At 37.0% G+C, this 19,251-nt stretch overlaps 1 protein-coding gene across 1 annotated transcript in view; it reads left to right on the top strand.

Annotated features, from left to right (window-relative positions):
- Positions 1-19,251, top strand: part of ppk11 (pickpocket 11) — a 56,951-nt gene that overhangs the window by 26,174 nt on the left and 11,526 nt on the right. The window contains exons 6-7 of the mRNA XM_090372212.1: positions 7,536-7,638; positions 17,400-17,463. Of these exons, the coding sequence (XP_090228338.1) occupies positions 7,536-7,638; positions 17,400-17,463 (167 nt within the window). The remainder of the gene's footprint in view (positions 1-7,535; positions 7,639-17,399; positions 17,464-19,251) is intronic.

A 19,251-nucleotide genomic window follows, 5' to 3' on the forward strand; every position in this document is an offset into this window, starting at 1 on the left:
AATGAGGCCTTCGGGCCTGTACGCAGTACTCAAGGCGTGGCCTGACCATTGCATAATACAGAGGGACAATCACATCCTTTTCCCTGCTAGCAAAATTCCTATATATCATTGATAAAACCCCATGACCTGCCCTGGCAGCCTGTCTGCATTGCTCAGAAAACTTCATATCTGACTGCACAATTACTCCCAGGTCTTTTTCATTTACTACCACCTTAAGTGGTAGAAAACCCCAGAGAAACATACCAACACACAGTTGGTACGTTTCTCTGGGATTACTTCTACCAGTATGCAGTACTTTGCATTTGTCAAGGTTAAACTTCAGTTGCCACTTCTTAGCCCATCTGCCCAAATTTTCTAGATCTTGTTGCAGTAGCACACTGCCATTACTGTCAGTGTGCTACTGCAACAAGATCTAGAAGTAGCACACTGCCATTACTGTCATTAACAACCCTGCCAACCTTTGTATCATCTGCAAACTTCGACACTAAGCCTGATATACCTTCAGCAATATCATTGATAAATATAAAAAAGAACAGTGGACCCAACACCGAACCCTGTGGGACTCCACTAATAACATTAGTCCACAAAGAACAGTACCCATTGATTACCACCCTCTGTCTTCTCCCACTCAACCATCCTTTAATCCATTGTAGCAACTTACCCTTAATACCATTCTGCTCCAATTTGTACAATAGTGTTCCATGCGCAACAGTGTCAAAAGCTTTCCTGAAATCCAAATATATGATATCAAAACTATTTTTTGCATCCAGTTCCTTTGTAACCACATCATAATATCCTATCAAATTTGTCAGACAAGACTTTCCCTTAACAAACCGATGCTGTGTCTGATTTATTGCTGCAGTCTTGTCAAGATGATCCTGCAATGCATCTTTAACCAGTGACTCCATTATTTTACCCGGAACAGAAGTTAAACTAACTGGTCTCTAATTACTCGTGTCACCCTTCAATCCCCCTTTGTGAATTGGGGATACATTTGCACATCTCCATTCCGTGGGGACCTCCCTTAAGTCCAAGGATGCTCTCATAATTATGGCTAAGGGTTTGCTTAGTTGCTTTAATATAACTGGATAGATCCTATCCACCCCAGGTGCCTTCCTTATGTTTAACTTCAACAATTTCTCCTCCACTTTGCTCTCAGTTATTACAAAACTATTAAGCACCATGCTACAATTTGATAACCTTCTGCCATTTTCAAACCTTAATAACTCCTCATGTGTGAATGTAGATGCAAAATACTCATTCAGTTTGTTTGCTATCAGAGCAAGATCATCAACAGTCAAACCATCGATATCAAGTGGACCAATCAGATTCATCCCCTTCCTTTTAGAGTTTATCCCTTCCTTTTAGAGTAAAGAAATCCTTACTGATTTTCTTAGCATCATTTGCCAAAGATTTCTCATAATCTGCCTTCACCTGCCTAACCTCCTTTGTGACTTGATTACAGACTAGCTTATATCTGCCATAGGCTTCTGAGTCACTTGATAATTTATGTGCATCCCATGCATTTTTCTTCTCTGTCACGAGTCTCATTAGTTCATTTGATAACCATTTAGACCTAAACCTTGAACAATATTTCTTAATAGGTATGAAACTTTTAGTAGCTTCCACGATTAATTCCTTGAATGCTTCCCACTTAGAATTTACTGTTGGTAACATCGTCAGTTGATTCCACTGTACAGAATTTAAAAACTGTCTGAGACCACTGTACTCACCTTTATGGAAGCAAAAACCCTTTCCTTTACCCCTGATGGTAATTATATCTTTAAGTAAATTCCACATCAGTACACTGTGATCACTGCTATCTAGTAGTTCCTTTATCTGCAAATTCTTAACACACGAATGATCACTGCTGATAACCAGATCAAGAGTATTACCCTCTCTTGTTGCCTCTCGAACATGCTGCTGCAGAAAAAAATCATCCAGTAAATCCACAAAAGTCTTACTAGTGTGTGAGTGACCAACCGCAAGTTCCAGTCAATATCTGGGAGGTTAAAATCCCCCATTATAAGACATTCTGATTTACTAGCCCACTCTATTTCTCTGTACAATTGTTCATTGTACTCATTTGAGTCATTAGGCCTATAACACACTCCTACACTTATTTTTGCTTTCGCAGTGCTTATGTTACACCAAACTGACTCAACGGTGCACTATTCATCTATATCAACTGGATGCACCTCTTTTGATTTTATTTTTTTCTTAATTAACAGCATGACAACTTAATTAACTCCCCTTCCTATCCTGTCTATCCTTTCTGTACACATTGTACTCCCCAAATTCCTAATATCAGTGTGACACCATGTCTGTGATATCCCAACATCCACCTTTGATGTCTTGACCAACACTTCAAATTTATCAAATTTATTTACTATACTTCTAGCATTGGTATACATGCATCTATTCCTATTCCTAGTTACCCTGACACATCCCATATACCCACCTGCTTCACGATTACTGCCATCAGTCCCTGAAACTACTTTTAACCTTTTAGTCTGTGAATCCCCCCTAAGCTGGCAGTTTTCCAACCCACCTAACATTGCCTCGATAGCATCAGCAAATATTCTTGCACCCTTTCTCTTTAAGTGTATCCCATCCCTGTAGAAGCAGTCTCTCCCGGTAACAAGCACAGACCACACTGAAAAAAATTCTTCCCCTTGAGCCTTGCACATTCCCTCCAGGGCCGAATTGATTGACAAGGCTCTCATCATGTACTCCCTCCTATCGTGTCTGGGCAGAAATGCAGACACTTTCAAATTTAACCTTAACTCACGACTTTTTTTGCAACATTGACCTATACTTGTTAAGTAAATCTGAAAATCTGCTACTCTTAATGTCATTGGTGCCAATGTGTACAACAGTATCACCTTTTGTGCCCTTAGTAGATGATATATGCTTTACAACGGCATCAACTTTTGCCCCGGCAGACATACCCTGGTCCTGTTCCATCTATCCTTTTTACACAATATATTCCCCGTCTCCCTGACAATAGAGTCACCAACAATAACTAGTTCCTTTGGGACCAGCGCATTCTGCCTTGGAGATTGCCACTGTATTGCCTGATGCCCAGGAGTGAGCTCTGGCATTGAGTTGGGCAGCTGAGAGCTTGGCGGGCCCCTCATATTAATTTCTTCAAAGGCATCTACCCTACACCTCAAGTTCTCATAGATGCCCAGTAGAACGCTGAGTTCATGCCTAATTTCTAGACACTCTCTGCACCTGGCACACACACAAAGACATCCTCCTTGGCTAGATCATGTTCTGTTCCAGAGAGTTCGGCAAATATTTCACAAGTTGCACATTTTTTTAGGCTGTGATGCGTTGGAGAATCGCCCCCCTCAGTACTCCCCTGAGTCACAGCACTCCTGCCACTTTGTGCCCGTTGCTTTGCTGCTCTATTCTGGGGCATGATATTTTTAATTAGATCAATAAATTTAATTAATTAATTGTCAATACTATGCTATCTAATAGAATCCTAAATGCAGTGATGCGTATTATGAACATATAATTATATAGCATTTAAACATTTAAAAATTTGAACTCCCTACTACTCCATACAAAAACAGTGGCTGCAAGATTCGAACGAAATAACGGTTTTACGTATATTAAGTAGTAATCTACAAAAACTCTTTATCTAAATTAAAAATAAAAATAACCAGCATAACTGTAACTATAAGACTACGTATAAAGTGCAAATTCAGCAACTTGGTGGAGCTAGAACTTCAGTGATTATTTTGCTTAAAAGATCATTTTTCTCACAATGGTGTGTCTTTGAGGGAAACACATACTTGTTGGAGTAAGCAAGAATAAGGAGTCAAGGAAACAAATGAACCCAATGTGAACAAATGCATACGTATTTGTTCACGTTGGGTGGACAATAGTAAATGCTATATCAGTAGTCACATCACCATTGATGGACATCGTTGGATAGAGTTATGCTCTGTGAGGTTCTTTTATCTTTGAATCGCTTATTCCATATAAATATACAGTGTACATGGGTGCAGCAGATTTCTCATAATTGTTTGCAAAAGTTCTAATATAGATTGAAATTGGTTGATGGTGCCGTGTTCAGTATAACACAGAATTTCACTTTGGCTTGCTGTTTGTTCATTATTTTCCATACTCATATGTTATCCTTGTTGAAGTTTGATGCTGGTTTTTCAGAAATTATTGCAAATCTGCAAGGACAAAATAAATGTATGTTAGGGGTGAATAGCTGATAAATTTCAATGTATATAATTTTCATTAATAATCATTCTACATTTTATATAGCAGAATTAGTCTAAATCTTTTTTTGACCATTCCTCATATGTGTCAGTTTTACAAATAAAATTAACATATCTTGAATTGCTCACCAAGATCAGAGTTTTCCAATCAGGGTGTTTTGACATGTAAACTGTTACATGATTTTAATAGTGAGAAAAATTCTTTAAGATCTGTTTATTATTTTTTTTCTATACTTTTCATCTCTGTCAAAAAAATTATAAAGTAGATTTATGTCTCAAATGAAAACAGGTTTGAGAGCCTCTGACCTAGATAAGAAATAAGTGAAATTTACTTTTTATGTACATTTGAAGATAAGTTATTTTTTTAAGTAATTTGAGGTTAGTTATAATCCATCCACACATTTGTCATTACAGCAATAAACAAACAAAAAAAATCGCTTGTGTACCCTGTACGCAAAAGATGTTTTACGTGTAAACATCTTCGACGACACCTACTAAATTTTGAACAGCTAGAACCGAATTCATGAACAATGTAATTTATGCTCACGCCTACTTACTCTACCGAATCAATGTTAGTGATAAATAGGATACACAAGCCCGCTGCTTACTCTTCCGAATCAACGTTTGGAAGAGGTTAGACCAATAGCCTAATTACCCATTTTATTGTAGTCGTTTGTTGAATAGTATGATTGCAACAATACAAGTATTTGTATTGTTACAATCATACTATCATGTTGGATCATGTTACTCTGTCATACTTTGTTGCAAATTACACATGCGATGCTATCAGATCGTCACAAAATGACAGTATCCACGCATAACACGCTATTGAAACTATGACTTGGCTCAGGATCTCAACGAGTACAAGTGCAAGAGGTAATGCTGCACATTCCATTTCACAATGAGGATTTTTTTTTTTTTTTTTTAGTTTTTATTTGGTAGTTGTTGGTGCATCGGCCTCTGTGGCCATAATGCACCTCCCAAGGTTTTTGCAGTACTTTGATCCAAGCCCGAGACGGGATTCGAGCCCGCGACCTTTGGGTTGCTAGGCAGGCACTTTACCCACCCGGCTAGCCCGGTCGGCTCACAATGAAGAAACAGAGATACTGTCAGAGATGAAATATGTCAAGATCTATGATGGCAATGAAGAGCTCGTACTAGATCGTAAATTTTATGAATCAGACTTGGACATTCGCAAAATGATTGAAATATGTAAGATGATGTGTCAAGACAACAACAACGTTGACCCTGACAAAGCATGTGGTAATGCCCTGCATAGCCTTGTAACGGAACTGTGAGAAGAAGACCCCTTTCGAAACTTTTACAATCATCCAAATAGTGACATGAATGAAGATCTAAAGCTTGCCACGCTCAACCGACTCAAATCAATTGCAAAGAAAGGCGAAACTTGATGACCAACGAGGACTTCTGTAACTTAATGAGAATGGTCAATGACAAACAAAAGAGTCTGCTCGTGCATGTAATTTTGAGCTTTATCTCCCAATCGCGAACCAATTCAAATATTCTTGACCGGCCCAGCTGGTTGCAGAAAAACGTTTATGATTCGCCTCTTGGTGGAACTATACAACCGCTTCAGGAATACATATGGGTACTGTAATGCCTACATTACATGCACTTTAACTGGTAAGGCTGAACCACATGTAATGTAATGATCTTGGATGTGGTCAGAGCTGGAATAAACCAGCTCTGAGCACATCCAAGATCACTACCCTCAAGATATCCATTTCTCTGATTATCAAAGGATTTCTGCCACAGGTTGGCAATGGTTAGCCCTAAGCCACCTAAATGGTATGCCCCGAATCATAAACGTTTTTCTGCAACTAGCTGGTTTATGCCAGCTCTGAGCACATCCAAGATCACCTCCCATGAGCCTTTGCTTTAAATTCTTTACTTTAAATTTTGCAAGATATCCATTTCTCCGGTTACCAAAAGATTTCTACCATGGGTGGCAATGGTTAGCCCAAAACCACCTAAGTGGTATGCCCCAAATCATAAGCGTTTTTCCACAACCAGCTGGTTTATGCCAGCTCCGAGTACATCCATGATCCTTTTCTTTACTTTACTATAAATTTTGCAAGATATCCATTTCTCTAGTTACCAAAAGGTTTCTGCCACGATGTTAGGCAATGTTAGCCCAAAGCCACCTAAGTGGTATGCCCCGAATCATAAACGTTTTCTGCCACCAGCTGGTTTATGTCAGCTCTGAGCACATCCAAGATCACTTCCCTATGATTCTTTGCGTGATCTCCTCTTCTCACTCCATTTTTCTTTGTTATGAAACGAATGACATCACTTCTGCTTCACAAAATTGTGACAAATTGATTTTACTACTGGCCGAAATTTAGTAGGTGCCGCCAAAGATGTTTACACATCAAAAATGCTGCAATGGAACAAAAATATCTAACAGTGGACTTTAAGAAATTGGAAAAGGTGCCATGGCCTCATGAATCCCCACCCCACACACTTTTTTTCATACATGTAGTATGTAGGCAGTGCTTATAGTGCCAGCTCAAGGTTAACACTAAGATTGCTGGACCAGGTGTCAAATATTTTTCTGCTTGAGAGATTAGTATCAGAAGCTAGTCAAAGTGAGATGGCATTACAAGTGCAGGCCAGTCCAAATGTGTGCTGAGCATAGTGAAACTGTTACACTCACCTAGAGCTGTCAACTCTACAAAGTAGATAATCCTGAATATGTCACCTCACCAGCAAAGCCTGTAACTAGTCTTATAGTATAGCAGGTGCTCTCATTTTGTGAGTTGAGTCCATTGCCCATTTTGAACATCATGCAAAGTTCCCAAACATATAACAACATTGAGAATAACCATATTCAACCAAATGCCAATTTTTTTTTTGATAATAAGGGATACTTTTGGGATGAAAATGTCACTATCCATCAGACTAAATGTTTTAAAATGGATCGAGGAAAATGAGTAGCGAGATGCTGATTTTGCAAGTGGTATTCCCTCATGATATGAATACAGTGTTATTCAATAAATATTTAATTTCTGTGAAATCATTTATTAGAAAAAAAATTTTAATCCTGTATCCTAAGATTTTTCAACACACCTTTTTTCCAGTCATCAGCTATCCAGTTGCAACATTCTTGGCACTGTGCATTGTTGCTGTTGTTTAAATTAAATTAATATAGGTAATTTATTATTAATTTTAATTATATATTGTAGATATATACAAATGTAATTAATATGTTTAATATAAGTAGGTTCTTGAATATAAATTAAATTATATGCATGTTTTTTTTTTCACCAGATGTGTATAGATAGGTGCAAATCCAGGCGATCCCTAGAATTATGCCAGTGCATAGACAGACATATTGCTTTAGACTTTAGCAATGAAACCATCTGTACACTTGGTATGGTATTGTAGAATCTCTTTTAATTCTGTTTGAATTAAAAAAAAAAGATATGTAAATTTAAATCATATCCCTAAATATTCTCCTTTTCTGGAAGAATAAAAATGTGAGAGTTGTTGCTTTTCTTAAGTGCAAATCTGTAATATATTTTTCTGATTAAGTTCCTGAACCAAGAAAAAAAAATTTACAAAAATACTATAATAATCTTTTCTACCAATAACGTAAAAATATTTTTATATACAGGGCTGGAGCTAGCATTTGCGGCACCTGAGGCAAAGCCTTGTAATGGCACCTAATTCATATCGTATCTTAACATGCACATATATGTAGTAGCGCATCTAGCAGCACCTATTTTAGGTGGCCCCTGTGCAAGCCTCACTTGTGCACCCCTAGCATCGTGACTGTTTACATATAATTTATGGGATACTAAAATAATTTACAGGATACCCTTTTCTACACCATTTCCAAAATTAACCTATATTAGTACCTGGAGGTCATTTTGTTTTTTTTTTTCTCCCTCCCATTTTTATTTCAAATTAAATCTGTTTACTTAGGATTAACTCACAGTGTGTTCAAAACTTTTTTTGCTGCAGTTCATTAAAAATCCGAAAACTTTTCTGCTCAGTTGGGTGAAAATGACTCTCAAAGTTAGCAGTACCTTGAATGTGATTTTACATGACTTCTGTCACTTTAAAGGAATATGGTTTTCATACTGAATAATGTTTAAATATCTCTATTTATGCTTACTACTGTGCAGTCTGATAAGTCGTGAATATACTGATAACAGTGTAGCTCTCGCTCATTCTAATCCCTGAATTTTCCATTGTTCATTAATACAGGTAGAATGTCTGAAATCTGGAAACCTTACCGTGATACAGTAATTCTAAAGAAACACGAACTGTTAAATTAATATCTCTCTCTCTCTCTCTCTCTCTCTCTCTCTCTCTCTCTCTCTCTCTCTCTCTCTCTCTCTCTCTGTGTGTGTGTGTGTGTACAGGTAAGCAGAAAACAGTAGCAACATTGAGTGTCTACTTTTTTTGCCAATTTTTTAATATGATTAATGATTGATTTATTATTAGTTAACTGTATTTTTTTATTCCTATTAATTCTATTATTGCTTTTGGCTATTGGTTAAAATTTGAAAACAAGAAGTAATCGAGTCTGTAATCGAGAAATCCACACACTTCGAAACTGTCAAGTGATTACTGACAAAATTGCTTTGTTCCATTAACAAATAAATAACTGTACTAATGATTATAATTTGTAGTCTGACAAATACATTTTGACCCTGCTTCTTGATTCTGAGCTCATTCTTCCTACATCATTGCCAACAACTTATCCAACATGGGGGGGAAATATATGTATAAAACTATAACTTTGTTGTAATGTAGACAAGTATTTTCTTGATTCTTTAGTGGATCTAGAGTTTATTGTATGCCTGTCTCTCTGTATACATAAATAATATGATTTTATGTTGATTATTAAATTAATATTAGTAGTTAAACCATAATTCTCAAGTGTGTAATAAAAGTGATATCCCTGTGCACTGTGAAACTCCTTAGATAATGAGATCCAGCACATCGGAACTTATGACTTCAATAATCTGTTTACAAGTATATCAAACCAAAATCTAATACCGATAGTTGACAATTATTACAATGAATTTCACATTTTAAGATGTTTCTAGTTCGGTTGTTGGGGTTAGTGCGAGTAATGGCCAAATCCAATGTGTATATGTTGGTAGCGATATTATCTAATTCTGATTGATTGGTGGTAAGTAGGTCATCTACATAATGGTACATTATAATGCTGTTGTTAATCTTCTTTTCATAGTAATGTGGGTATAGGTTATGAATAGCAGGTGCCCATAGCTATTCCCAAATCGACAAAAACTAGTGCACCATTATAAATGTAGTTGCTGAATAAACATATATTTAGTAACCCAGACCAGTAAACCTTATTACATGAACACTGTGGCAGCAGCAGTTTAATTGTATTCAAAAATCTTAGCGATTGTTAAATCCTATATTTCATGAGCTGGCTCTACATCAGATATACCATAAGCATTCTCTATATACACGTCTTACAGTATTGGAACCACTGTACATATATAGCAATGGTACGGTCCTTTTTTTGCTTTCTTGTTATGATGAATGATCTTTGGTGATGTCTACTGTACTAGCAAGCGTTAGACTCAGATTTTATTTATTTATATATATTTTTTTAATTTTTAACTTTTTATTATTTTTTTAATTTTTCACTTTTTATTATTATTATTATTATTATTTTAAATTTTTACTTTTTATTTCATTTTAATTTCCCATTATTCCTTTATTTTAATCCTAAATACAACAGGTGTATGTACGAAGGACATTCAAAAAATAAGTTACACCTGCCACCATCTCTTGGTATAATTGCACAACAAATGTGCACAACAACGCCTGTGTGGAATGGAGTTCATATCGTGCACCCCTTGGTAGGTGAGTTTTGTTGACGTAGCGGTAAGAGTTGTGTAGGAGCAAGCATCCATAATCTGCAGATTCTTGATGCACGAAGAATCATTACTGATAATCAGATCAAGAGTATTACTGCCTCTAGTTGCCTCCCGAACATGCTGCTATAGAAAACAATCATCCAATAAATCCACAAAAGCTTTGCTAGTGTGTGAGTGAGTGACCAACCCACAAATTCCAGTCAATATCCGGGAAATTAAAATCCCCCATTATAAGACACTCTAATTTACTGGCCCACTCTATTTCTCTGCACAATTGCTCATTATACTCATCAGATTCATTAGGCCTATAACACACACCTATTCTCATTTTCCTTTCCCAGTGCTTATGTCACACCAAACAGACTCAACATTGCATTGTCCACCAACATCAGTTGGATGCACTTCCTTAGATTTTATGTGTTTCTTAACTAACAGCATAATCCCTCCTCCCTTCCTGTCCTGTCTATCCTTTCTGTACACATTGTACTCCCCAAATTCCAGTTCTGCACTGCTTTGTGTCTGTGTGACACCATGTCTCTGATATCCCAACAATATCTCCCTTTGATGTCTTAACTAGCACTTCAAGCTCATCGAATTTATTAACTATACTCCTAGCATTGGTGTACATGCAAGTATACATGCGCCTGTTTCTACTCTTAGTTACCCTAACACAGCCCATGTATTTACTTGTTCCACTATGACTCTCAGCAGTCCTGGAAATTCCCATTGCCTTGCTTTCCAGGCTGCTGCTCAATTGCATTTCAATAGAAATAGTGCAAGAATCACTTTTACCTCTCCCAGCGGCTACTGCTAATCTATTAGTCCGTGTATCCCTTCAAGCTAGCAGTTTTCTGACCCACCTAACTCTGCCTCGATAGCATCAGCAAATATTCATGCACCCTTTCTATTTAAGTGTATCCCATCCCTGTAGAAGCAGTCTCTCCTGTTAACAAGCACAGACCAGGCTCAGAAAAATTCTATCCCTTGAGCCTTGCACAGTCTCTCCAGGGCCGAATTGATCAATGAGGCACTCATCATATACTCCCTCCTATCGTGTCTGGTCAGAATTGCAAACACTTTCAAATTCAATCGTAACTCGGCTTTTTTTCAGCATTGTCTTGTACAGTCGGTCCTCGTATAACACGTGTTTACATTACACGAATTCGATCATACACGATTTATAAATAGGGGAACGATATCTTATATAACACGAACCGAATTCGCTTATGCATGATTCGCCTTTGTGTTTATAAGAAATGGCAGTCGAACGTGGAATCACCCCAACTGAACGCAACACGATAGGAATGAAGAAGATTCCGAAAATGTATTTATGTGTTTTATATCAGTGAAGGGGAAACACATGTCACCATAATAACGTAAAAACCAACACAATTCCAGCTATCGGTATAATCGCAAATGCAATTAGATGGAGTTTACTACCAATTTATAACAGATTCCATTAGCAGAAACGCAACTGGAAATTGTTTTTATTGTTTTATGGTAGTAACCCCTAGAAATGTGCTTTAGTAAAATGTGAGGTGTTAATAGTGTATCTCTGCCTTTACGGTGTTGTTTATTCAGTTGCTACACGCGTACAGACCTATGTGTATCAAGCGTGCCTCCACGTTTTGTAATTGTGCTTTATTCCCTAAAAATGAGTAAAATACTTAAAAGGTGTGAAAAGGAAGCGTCCTGGAGAAGACACTGCAGATTCAGAGAGAGAAAAAAAAAAGCAATATCGATAAACAGAGGCGGACTGGGTCAAAAATTCTTACCCGGGAAAATTTATAGTGGCCTCATATTACGGTTTATGGCCAAAATCACACCGGCCTCCGGCCCACCGGGGTTTCCCCGGTAAGGCTTATGGCCAGTCCGCCGCTGTCGATAGAGAAAAAAATATGAAATTGTGAAACGCTTTGAGCGAAATGAAAGACCATGTGATATTGCACATGCTACAGACCTAAATGCGGCAACGCCGAGAATTACAAAGAATGTGGAGAAAATAAAAACAACTTTCATAGCGGGAACAACTCAAAGTGTAATTAAAATACATTTGATTAAGACACAAAGAATTGGAAGAGATGGAACGGCTGTTATCTGTTTGGATAGAAAATCAAACAAAAAACAAGTTTGCTTACGATAGAAGCAAAAGCATTAGCAATATTTTATTACGTAATAGTCGTAATAAAATACGTAAGCATTTTATTACGACTTACGTATTATAATTTATACTTGCGTATTATAAAATACGTAAGTATTTTATTACGACTATTTTATTTAATATAATAAATTTTTTACGAATAAAATACGTATTTTATTCGTAAAAAATACTTTTTTAGTATTAAAAAATACTAAAAATACTTTATTATAATATAATAAAAAATATTTATTTTTTATTATTTATTATATTATAATAAAAATATATATTATATTTTTATTACGTATTTTAATCGTTATAAAATACGTAAGTATTTTGTAACGATTAAAATTACCCGATTATTTTGTTTGGTAATGTTTTTGTTCCAAATGTGTGTTTAATATTGGGCGGTCGGCACCTAACCCCACTTTTCCCATAGGGCCTGTTGTTTATATTGCACGATTTTGCATTGCACGAGGGTTTCTAGGAACACAACTATCGTGCTATACGAGGACAGACTGTACTTGTTAAGTAATTCTTCCGATCTCCTACTCTTAATATCGTTAGTGCCAATGTGTACAACAATATCACCCTTTGTGCCCTTAAAGGATGATATCAGCCCTACAATGTCATCAACCTTTGCCCCTGGCAGACATACCCTGGTCCTGTTCCATCTATCCTTTTTGCACAATATATTCCCTGTTTCCCTGACAATAGAGTCAACTACAACAACTAGTTCCTTTGGGACCAGCGCGTTCTGCCGTGGGGATTGCCTCTGTGTTGCGTGATGTTCAAGTTCAAGCTCTGGCATTGATGTGGGCAGCTGAGACTTGATGGGCCCCTCAATTTAAATCCTTCGAGGGCATCCACCCTGTCCTTCAAGCTCTGGTATAAGCCCATAACTATGCTGAGTTGGCGCCTGATTTCCTCACACTCCTTACATCGCCCACACACAAAGACATTCCCCTTGGCAACATCATGTCCCATTCCCGATTGCTCCACAAACATCAAACAAGCAGTGCATTTCAATAGACTGTGATTCAGAGGGCAACCGACCCCCTTGGTTCTCTCCTGAGCCACAGTACTTCCAAGAGTTTGAGCCTTTTGATTTGCTGCTCTAGTCTGAGTCATGATTTCTATTCAAGTTCAATAAAATTCCAATACAAAATATAACTCTAAACCTATATCCCAATGCAGTTATAACACTCTATATATATGTATTTCGGTATCGAACGTTATCTCCGAGTTACGTTATATGACTTTCTTATCCCCTGTCAACTTATATGTATTAATTTATGATGTTACGTTTGTAATAACTAGGTCGCTATATTTATTTAGTTAAAAGAGTATAATTCAATTGACAATGAAATTTAATAAGATTAATAAATTTTACTAATTAATTGTTACTACTATACTCGCTATCTAGTTTTCCGTTAAACCTTACGCTAGCACAAGTTGTATTGTATAACAATGGCGGAAAGTTATGAATGGTTAATCTATGGACACGAGATATTATTTACTTTCCAAATCGCGCTATGTAAATTCAAAATAAACCACGGAGCTTGACTAAGTCTATAAGCTACTTATAGAAAATAATTTAATCTAACAATTAAGTCAATAAAGTGGCTAAGTATAATTAAAAACTTTTCATTTGCGGGAGCTACAAAACCTGTCCACACGTGGATTTGATACCCTTACTGATACTAAGTAATAACCTACAAAACTCTATCTAAATTCAATTTAAACTAAAGCATTGTTACTAGGAATATAAAGCAACTCTAAAAAATAAATTAATATGCCAATTTAAGTCAATAAAAAAGCAAAAACTTCTCTATTTGCTAGAGCTGTAAAAACTTCGCCTGTTCACCCTTTATCTTTAGTTGCACATGAGTAATTAATACATTAGAAATTCTAGTACATGAACACAAATTATAGCTTAGCTATGGCTTATATTATAGAACTCATATAATTTCAACTGCATAATAGATTTAATTATATCAATATATACAGGGTGTCTCAAAAATATTGGTACAAACATTTAGGGGAGGTAGGTAACATCTAAAGGAATGTGAATCGCATAGGAACCCATAACCGGAAACATCACGGGAAAGTAGTAGCAGAGGCACAAGAAGCAGAAATGACACAAGTCAGTAATTAGTGGAAAACATTTATTTGACATAATATTAACAATGGAGTACGAGATGGATGCATTTCATGATGTTACAACAGATGCTCGAAGGTTCCACTGAAACGCGATGCATGCGTGACACCGACGCAGCATGGATTGGTGGACCCTGTCAAACACACCTGGAGTTTCTTTGACAGTAGCAGCAGCGCAGACGAGTCTCGCCACAAGATCCATTTCTGTCTCCACAGGCGATTCATACACGATAGATTTGAGGGCCTCCCACAGAAAGAAATCAAGGCTTGATAAATCAGGTGAGCGTGGGGGCCAGGCAACGGATCCACCACGGCCAATCCATCGATGCCCAAAATGCCTGTTCAAATGGTGACGAACACACCTTCCATAATGGGCAGGCGCCCCATCATGTTGAAACCAAATGTTGCGTCTCACATTTGCTAGAACATCATCGAGTAACCCTAGTAGAACTTGTTCAAGAAAGATCCGATATTTAGCGGAGTTCATGCGGGATGGTAACAGGTATGGGCCGACTAAGCAGTCACCGACCATACCTGCCCACACATTTATTGCGAAGTGATGTTGTGCCACATGGGGGCGCACACCGTGTGGGTCCTCTGCTAATCCATACACTAGGTGCATGTCTGCCAGCTCCCAGTTCGTATATCGATGCATGCTCTTCGTGCGGCGACTACTGCTTGAATGAGTAAACCAGAAATTTTCCCTCTCGCGAACTGATGAACAGCACCGTGTACCGACTTACGGTGATGTTTCCGGTTATGGGTTCCTATGCAGTTCACATTCCTTTAGATGTTACTTACCTCCCATAAACATTTATACCAATATTTTTGAGACACCCTGTATATATTGATATTCAAAAATTAAAAAATCTAGGCAGCTGACTGCCAAATGAGCTGGCTACTGACACATCCTCCATTTACTTCTGCTTGGATTTTTCCAATAAACTTATATAGCTTATTGAAAAATTAAATGTAGCATGAAAATATTGAGTAATGAAATTGTATTTCCTTACAAAAATTGTATTTTAGTTTTCCTCCTTAAGTGTCAGTACAAGGATGTAACATAGGTGTATTAATTCTCATGTTGTAAGTCATCAGGAGTTGAAGAGGTGCTTGTGACTGGGTCATAAGTAGTTGATTTAACACTCTTTTTCTCATTAATTTTCTTGAAAATGTCATGCAGTTTTAACTGAACCACGTATTTTGGTTTTTCAGGAACATATTTTGCTTTTTATTTGAATATGTACATTATTTCTTGTTTGGTGATAAAACTTTTTTGTTCCATCCCTTTGATCAATTCATTAATAAGGCTTATTTATTGATGTACACTTTTTTCCTACATCATCATTATCACTATCTTCCTTTGTTCATGTTTCAGCACACTGTTGAGTGTTTCACCATCCATTAACTGAACTACTGGTGCATTGTTGTCTGTATCCAGGCACCCTTTGATGTTGCTCTCATCCAATTCTGAGCAGTTCATACACCACCCTCTTTTCATTGGATATACAGAATCCCTTAAAAGGTTGGTTCATCATCTGAATATTGTCATTAGCTGCATAGATTATGCCAGGCATTTTCCAAAATGTCCATGTGTTAGATTGTTTGAAGCACATTCAACAGACCATATAGCATTCATCACAATAAAAACTTTTAAGAATGCTGTTATTTCCTGGCCACTGTTGACAGCAGTTAGCATCCATCTCATAAATTAATTTTTGTATTGGTACTTCAGTGAGTGAAAAATACCCTGGTCCATTGGCCGAATGAGGTGCTTTTGCTCCCACAATTAGCAGAATATTGGATGGCGGGGCTTGTAGTCTGAACCTATGTACACAGTAGGGAGGAGGACATTTGTCAACTTTAACATCTGTTATTATATATCAACCAGTAAAGAGTACATCATAAATGGGTCTGGATTGCCCAATGTTAAATTCTGAAGTGAGTTCATCACCCTTGTCATTGGTCTATCAGAATGCACTGAACATTTCACCGTCCTTCATCCTGTATAAGCCACTTCATTTTTCACCACATATCTTGTGGTAACTAATTGTCTTGTCCTTAGGTTATCAGTTTGTATATTACACAGAGGCAGACTGGGTCAAAAATTCTGGGGAAAACTTGTAGCGGCCTCATACTAGTGTTTATGGCCAAAATCACATCGGCCTCCGGCCAACCAGGGTTTCCCCAGTAAGTCTTATGGCCAGTCCACCTCTCATATAGCATCACAACAACAGCCCTCTATACTTGAAGCAAACTTAACCTGAGCTTGGAGATTTCGTGGTATACCTCTCCATGCTTTGTAAAATTTTGTTTGGTGTGTTTGCTTACAAAGTTTTGTCAAGATTATCACCTATTATGTAAATTAAAGGAAAATTGATTGGGTAAATTGCATAACAAAATCAGGTTCAGGTTCATCCCTGCAGATTTAATAGGTGTTTTGACTTCTGCCATTAAAAGAATGGAATACAGCAAAAGGGAACGTCTTCGGTTTCTGGGAAAAGTGGCCATTATAATGGGTTATCTCCACCTAATTATTGAGAGCAAATAAATTAATACTGTAATCACTGTAGTAATCTTCTGTATTCTGACAGCTGTAATGTGGATGAGTGCTGTACCTCTCCAGGTTAGCTTGCCCGAAATCTAGGTGTGTTGTTTCAGAGAAAAAGACATAGATCCCCTTCTGCCAACAGCAGAAGGGGATGTGTCAGCCATTTTTTTTTTTTTTTTTTTTGGTATTATTGATTCACAAGTACTGCACACATTAGCATGTGGTGAATGCCCAGAATAGTAATGCAGTTAATCTTTGATTGGGTCATGTTTTTATGGTTACTGAGTTTTTAAATTTAGTTGTTTTTTTTTTTTAATTCCAAGCTAACAGTTTGGTGCCCATAATTTTGTTATTCTATAACTTTTAATTTTAGATAATTGTTATTATTTTTTATTTTTTTCATTTTAATTTAAATTCAGGTCAGGATTGTTTAACAGAAGATATCCATACTTCCTGCCTCTCTAACTGTAGAATTCCTTGTCGGTAAGCATATTACATATTTTTCTTCTATTTTGTTATCCTTTTTATAATAAATTTTATAACTATTCAAAAATATAGCTATCCCTAATTATAGTTTTATTTATTTATTTTTTAAGACAGAGCTTATGAAGGGACCATTTCAGGGGAAAAATTTATGTTTGGTGTGTTTGCTTACAAAGTTTTGTCAAGATTATCACCTATTATGTATTCTGTAAATTAAAGGAAAATTGATTGGGTAAATTGCATAACAAAATCAGGTTCAGGTTCATCCCTGCAGATTTAATGGGTGTTTTGACTTCTGCCATTAAAAGAATGGAATACAGCAAAAGGGACCCTAAATCCTCATTGGGGTGAGGATTCCCTGGCATACTGACTATTTTTGGCCATAACATGCCTTGCATGGGAGGACGCCTCCATAGCCAGGTGAGCAGGAGCAGCAGTGCATAGCACACACTTCTTGATTAGACCTGGGTTCGAGTCCATGACCACCAAATATGGAGGATGCGGAAAGGTCAGGGAATGACCACCCCATATCCCCGGAGCAATATGGCCTTAGTTGCTAATGCTCCTAAAAACCAAATAACAAAGAAACAACAACAAACAGCCTTGCATGGGAATGGTTGAGCAAATGTCATCTATCACCTGGACATGGTTTCAGGTTTGTATCATATACCCTCTTCACAATAACATTTTAGTTTTGTAAAGGAGGTTTGTGGACACCCGTTATATAACTTTCCAATCTGTTAACACAGTTTCTTCCTCATTGCAGATATGGTAAAATTAAAGAAATTAACACAGTATGTCTGCAAACCTCCATTACAAAACTAAAATGTTATTGTGTGAATAAGATGAGATACAAATCTGAAACCATTTCCAGGTGATAAAGGATATCTTTTTGTTTTTATTTACCAAATGGAAAATGTGTATGCTGCAGTAGATGACAGCATAATCACAAAACTGTATTCATGGTGTAATTTACCAGTCCCAAAAAAGGTGCAAAGATCTTTCTCCTTTGGAGAAGCTGCTGTCACAGGCATCATGTATCTGGACATGTTACTGAATTTCCTATGTCCCAGCTGCAGGATGACAAAGATGGCACTTGATTTTCCAAGAAGATAGAACTCTGCCACATTACCGCAAACAGATTCATGCATACCTGAACACAGTGTTTCCTGGGAAGTTGATTGGAAGAGGAGGACCAATTTTGTGGCCCCCATAATCACTTGATCTAACTGCTTTAGATTTTACTCCCTGGCAGTTTGCTCCATCTGTGGAAGGGACCATTATGAAACTTAAATAATGCATTTGTGAAGTAATTGTCTGCACTGACAGGGATATGTTCTGCCAAATATGGGAGAAATTGGATTATAGGTGGGATTAAAGGTGCCCACACTGAACACCTCTAATTAAAATTTGAAGATGTCATCTATCACCTGGATGTGGTTTTAGCTTTGTTTCGTGTATCCTATTCAAAGAATAACATTTTGTAAAGTAAAGGAAGTTTGTAGACACCCTTGTATAAATGTTTTCAATCAATTGGCACAGTTTCTTCCTCATTGAGGATATTAGTATCCATATTAATAGTGGCAAATGATGAAAGAAAGTAAGCTTATAGAGCATCAGCAAAAAAAAAACCTACCCACCTTGCCCATCCATCCCCTTCAAAAATTTTTCTAGTTCTTTTTTTTCTATTTCTGAAATTTATAGAAATGAAAAGTCTGTTTATACATAGTAAAGTTTGCTGTTATTGATTTCTCTACAGTAATTTATTGAAACTACATACAATAAATA

Source organism: Mastigoproctus giganteus, chromosome 4 (genome assembly GCF_048544385.1).
Source record: "Mastigoproctus giganteus isolate SK-2022 chromosome 4, ASM4854438v1, whole genome shotgun sequence".
In the NCBI taxonomy this organism is placed as follows: domain Eukaryota; kingdom Metazoa; phylum Arthropoda; class Arachnida; order Uropygi; family Thelyphonidae; genus Mastigoproctus; species Mastigoproctus giganteus.